Here is a 6,000-nt window from a genome sequence, read left to right on the forward strand (position 1 = left end):
CAAGCCTGGTATGCCCCTTTAACAAAGCCATACATTTTATTAATAACAAATCCCAGCACACAATCATTCTATATTGTGTGCCAACTGTTGCATGTCATGGAAGGGTTAGAGAATGCAGTGAATGTTTTTAGTTCACTGAACAGAACACAGTGATAATCATTTCAGAAATTTGAACAAATGGATACATGAAAGAAGTAACTATTACCATTCCGCAAACAAATCCAGAATATTGAAATGCAGCAAGCGAATCACATGTTAGAGATACTAAAGGTAAACTTTCCATCAAACCAAAATATCAAATGTTTATTTGATAGAATAAAATAAAAATATGTAAACATTTTTTGCACAATGTAGACGTTTTTGTTTTTTGACAATCATTTCCTCATTGTTAAGTATGCAAAAGCCTCCCAAAGTATATGCCATGTTTCTGCTACTGTGTAGTCTTCCCAAGTGCGCAACCATTTTTAGTCACACAATCACAGTACTGAACAATTGGTTAAGATTCTGTGATGCCACATTTTAATATGGTTCACATGATATGTTCTATAGAGGTACGCTGAACAACTAAACACATTGTGAGACATTCTATCAGCACTTACAAAACCAAACACAAAAGGGGTTCTAGAGCAGTAGGAAACAACTATGGAAAATTATGTATAACAAAAAATAAAAACAATCAGAAACAAACATGTTACTGTCTAATTCAGAGATTGTAAAAATCCACATGCTAACATGCAATGTTTTTTTTCTGAAGACTCTTTGAGAATGGAAAAAAAAGAAAAAGAAAGAAAAAAATCTGCACCCATGTAGTTTCTGTAATCTCATAGGAGAGGAAAAATACAAAGCTTAATTTGGATCGAGAAGAAAAAGAGTATTAAGAGACAATAAATAAATAAAAAAAATATATAGAGCAAGTCAAAAAGCAACCACAAGCTTACCAAAAAGAAAAAAAACAAAAAAAAAAAAACACAAAATGTTAGAAGATTATGACATTTGATTAAAGGACCACTATAGGTACCCAGACCACTTCAGCTCAATGAAGTGGTCTGGGTGCCAGGTCCATCTAGGGTTAACCCTGCAGCTGTAAACATAGCAGTTTCAGAGAAACACATTGTGAGACATCCTATCAGCACTGCATGTTTACATTAGGGTTAATGCAGCCTCTAGTGGGTGTCTCATTGTCAGCTGCTAGAGGCGCCGCGCTTCTCACTGTGATTTTCACAGTGAGAAGACGCTGCCGTCCATAGGAAAGCATTGAGAAATGCTTTCCTATGGACTGATTAAATGCACGCGCGGCTCTTGCCGCGCATTCGGCGGATGACGTCAGAAGAGGGAGGAGAGTCCCCAGCGCCGAGGGAGCCCAGCGCTGGAGAAAGGCGAGTGTTTAACCCCCTTTAGCCCAGCGGGAGGGGGGCCACCCAAAGACCCTATAGTGGGAGGAAAACCAGTTTGTTTAAGGAAAGGGGCAGTCAAAGCACCAAAATAATTTAATCTTAAAAGAACATTCCAAGCACCATATCATAACCACTACAGGAGGCTGTAGTTGTTATAATGTCAGGAGTGCCCTTTGCACCTTCCAAGGGTAAGTTGTCAAACCATATGAGACCGTTTGAGAACTTACCTGGGTTCTGCCAGGAGCCTCGTCCCATGGAGGAATTTATGGTAAATTTCTATAAAATGTTAAAATTAGAGACTTAGGAGACGTGGTTAATGCACTAACAGACATATCTAAGTGGTGTAGGATTTAAGTCTCCTCTGAATTTCAACTTGAAAAAAAATAAAAAAAATAATGAGCTGACTTAAAAAGGACACTATAGTCACCAGAACAACTACAACATATTGTCCCCACCTTATCGCTTCATATCCACACACCCTGCTAATGGGTGCGGACATGGGACCCCCCTACCTAGCTCAGCCTTCCTACTGGGCATTGCTATAAGGAAGGTTAAAAAAAAAATAAGGGGGGGGGGGAGAAAGGTGGGGAGGGGAGCTGACGCACAGATGAGAAATCATATTATGCGCAAATAGAGAAGTCGTCTGAATATCACCGAAAGAGGAGACCTTTGTTTGTTCCTTACGAAAAACGAACCTGATATCAAATATTTTGTCTTGCAGCATCAACCTCAAGGATCTCATTAATCACTAGTAAAGGTAATTTCTTTTTACTTTGTTTTCCAAATAAAAAGATAAATGTACGTACATTTTTTATTTAATTTTTTTTTTTTTTTTTTTAAACACCCTCCTTTCTAAAATGTATTCCGCACTTGCGCGAAAACTGGTGGGCGGTAAGGAATTTTTTTCAACCAAAAAGATGCATTAGGGGGCGGTAGGTAGAAAAAAGTTGACTACTACTGGTTTAGTACATCATGCAGAAATGTGTAGGACAGGGGAGAGAGTAAAATCCTCACCTTCTTATACAGTATATAGCGAATAAACTGTTGTGGGAGTCACTGCACAGTTAAACAATGTTAACCAGTTTAGGACTACATCATAACAAGGCCTTTCACTTCCTCATTATTTGTCCAAATATGCAGTGATAGGCTCACAGAGCTGAGTTATAGGAACATCTGATTCATCCAGCATCGCTAAACTGCTGCAGCCCTTTCTGTCAACAGCGATTTGTCAGGTCAGAAGGGCTGTAGTCACTGCAGTAAGCCTTCCCCATTTCAATGGAGAGCACATCTGACACTGGAAATACTAATGCAGAATTATGTGATACATTACATGTAAAAGTTAGTAAAACTTTGCTTAGCCTGTTTCTTTAAATGTCGCTGGCACACAAAATCTAAGCAGGAAAATGTGATTCCAGACAGTACATGCATATCAGAGTTTACAATAGTGTGCTGATAAGGAACCTGCACTGAAGTTTGTCAGCTGGAAATAGCATGTTCTGCAGATTGAAAGTCAACAGATACCACACACTCATCAGAAGAAGAGTACAAAGGGCAAACTGAAGGAGGAGCAAACGCACATTCCAAAACATACAGCCTTGCCTGCAACTAAAAACTACCGGGAAAGAAAATCTGAGTATTTCATCAGAGTAATGTACCAACGTGAGAATTGTTAATGAAATGTGAATTCACAGTGAATCTCAAATTCAAGGCCCAAAATAGCCAAACTGGACAAATTCTACTTGTCTGCAAAGTTTCGAGTTCAACTACTTTGAACTTACATTTTAAAATTCCCTATAAAATCATTTATAGTTCCTAACAAATCCCACTAACTTAATATGAAATGGCATTCTAAAAACCTGTTTAAATAATACTGCAGGTTACAGCTACAAGCAGCTTGCTGGTCAGAGAAATCAGTTACTGGGTGCCAGAGGGACAGAAATGCAATTGTCATCTATCCCACTTAGAACCAAACCTATATACCAGAACCACAACTAAAATGTAAATTGAGGTCAGTAACCAAAAAATCAGCAGATTACACTACAATTAATGGCAGTCCCTTGTCTGCTATTTAATTAAAAAAAAGTTAAAGGAACACTGTAGGCACCCTAACCACTTCAATGGATTGGACAAGATAAAAAAAAAAACTGCCCTTCAAGAAGGCTTCATCTTTGTCAATGAATATTACTAATTGATTCATTGTCAGGGATGGGAGAACATTTATTATGCATTTCTGGAATGTTGAGAGCAGATCACATTTATAAAGTCATGAAATATTTTAATATTTGCTGACTGTATTTATGGCTAAATTAACCAGACAGATAACTAAAATGTGTAAATTGGGACTGAAGAAAAGTCAACTACAAGGAATTATAATCATTTTCAAGGATGATGAAAATGTGTTGACTCTCCAGTTAGGAATCTGAGCCAAAACTTCCCCGATTACGGAAAGCTAAATTATTTGATTACTAGAGACTGTTTCAAAACTGTAGATTACAGGTCATCTTATCTAATTAAGATCAACAAAAAGTTTTCTCCAATAGTTTTGTGGAGGATTTGTGACTAATAGATCACACTTCTCGAATTCAGCACATTGTACAAGCCCCCTCTTTCTTTCCTAATGGGATAAAAACTCAGAAAACTGTGCAAGCCCCCACCCCTTGCTTTCCTGATGGGGTAAAACCTTAGTTACCTTCCCCCACTACATTGTCCCACTGATTGACTTAACCCTCCAACAGCAGGAGCAGCTCATGTAGGGGGATGGGGGGTTTGTGGGCATCCAGGGTCACATGCCATGACATCAGGGTTAAAGAAAACAACTCTTTAATGTGTGCCCCATGGGACAGAAAGCAGCATACATGTCTCTTGCACTTACCTGGTTAAGCAGTAGTCTTGTGTTAACTATTTGTATACTGGGTGCACATTAAAATATAAATTATTTTCCACCTTTGAGTGCCATGAGGTAATGTAATACATCAATACCTCTATATTTACTCCTACAGGGCTTGAATAATCCACATACACCCACTGACAGAGTACTCCTCCCCAGCTTTACTGACCTATAACTCCCATGTTTCTCTGCTGGTAGAGCATCATGTGAGTTACAGTTCTTTAACATTGCGAAGGGGTGGGGGTAGGGGGACCCAACCTGCTGGCCACTTTAGTGTAATGTGAATAATGAAGGGTCATTTCTGGTTAGTATAATTTACTAAACAGACAGGAATATAAATTCTTTTCTTAGAAACATCATACATAAATCACTCTAAAAACCAAAAGTATCACGGATAAAATGTAGATAGTGTATTTAGTTGGATGAGATGTAGATAGTGTATTTAGTGTCCAGTAAATGTCCTAAGAGCTGGGTTTGCTCTGGGTGTTGGCACTAGGTGACTATGAACAGCTTATCAGCAGGCTGGCTGAGAGTGATGGTAGTCTAACAAGGGCTGGGTGGTTTCAAGCTAATGAACTAGGTGGTCATGTGAGCCCAGAGCCAATCATGCAGGAAGTACTTGGCCAACAGGTATATCAACTCCAACAACTCCCAGGATTCCCCCCCCCAGCTGCTGAGCAACTCCAATTCTATAGACAGCCGCAAGCCCTGTGAAGCCCCCAGGTTGCAGCTACAACTCCCATGACGCTTGGCCGAGCTGGTGCAGTGGGTAAGTGATCACTGCCCCACTTCCCCCTCACCTTGCGGTGCCCGGTGTCCGTTCAGACAGTACTTACCGAGGCTGACAATCAGCAGCAGAGCGGAGGCTGGCAGCGCCATCCTGGAGAGCCCGGTGTCGGTGAAGGAGCGGCTCTTGGCTGGGTGTATCCCTCTCCCGGTCGGTGATAATGATGATGATAATAATAACGGAGCGCTCTCCCCCGCGCGCCCCTGTTCGGTCACCTGGCAACCCGCACTGCCTGTCCTCGCGCTGCCTTCCAACGGTTAATAATCCGCGTGCGCCGCTGGGAGAGTGAGAGAGCGAGCGCAGTGTGTCTCGAGCTCTATCTATCAATCGCTCTCTCTGCCCACGGTCGATGCCTGAATCCCAGCAGGTGAATCGTGACGTCACTTCCGGCCAGGACCCTACCCAGCCCCAATCCAAACAAAGTGAGATAAGACAGTGAGGTACATTACAACCTACCTGTCTACCGGTCAGTCCCCTTTCATACAGCCCCTTCCCCTCCCCCCGGGGGGGTCTCATTACTACCTGTACCCCGAGTTATCATGGTTTGTGGACACAGACAGTTATATGTGTCACACTGAGACCTGGATAATGAGTCCTGTCCTGATCACACCCAGTGCATCCACCATCACAATCTACACCTATCACACAGCTTTTACTAATACCATGCATGCTAATACACAGCCTCTAAGGCAGGGCTGCCCAACAGGTAGATCCCCAGATGTTGTAGAACTACAACTCCCATGATGCTTTGCGTGCCTTTGGAAATGACAAAGCAGCATGGAAGCTGTAGTTTTAAAACTCATGGGGGATGTATTATTTATTTATTTATTATTGCCATTTATATAGCGCCAACAGATTCCGTAGCGCTTTACAATATTATGAGAGGGGGATTTAACTATAAATAGGACAGTTACAAATAAACTTACAGGAAC

At 41.2% G+C, this 6,000-nt stretch overlaps 1 protein-coding gene across 2 annotated transcripts in view; it reads right to left on the minus strand.

The window, feature by feature from the left end:
- Window positions 1-5,472, minus strand: part of CXADR (CXADR Ig-like cell adhesion molecule) — a 63,217-nt gene extending 57,745 nt beyond the window's left edge. The window contains exon 1 of one of the 2 annotated variants that reach the window (XM_063448414.1): window positions 5,118-5,469. In XM_063448414.1, coding sequence (XP_063304484.1) covers window positions 5,118-5,160 — 43 coding nt within the window. In that variant the 5' untranslated portion in view covers window positions 5,161-5,469. Of the gene's footprint in view, window positions 1-5,117 lie in introns of both variants that reach the window. The other variant, XM_063448406.1, reaches the window with a different exon arrangement.
- Window positions 5,473-6,000: the final 528 nt, after the last annotated feature.

Source organism: Pelobates fuscus, chromosome 1, assembly GCF_036172605.1.
Source record: "Pelobates fuscus isolate aPelFus1 chromosome 1, aPelFus1.pri, whole genome shotgun sequence".
Lineage (NCBI taxonomy): Eukaryota > Metazoa > Chordata > Amphibia > Anura > Pelobatidae > Pelobates > Pelobates fuscus.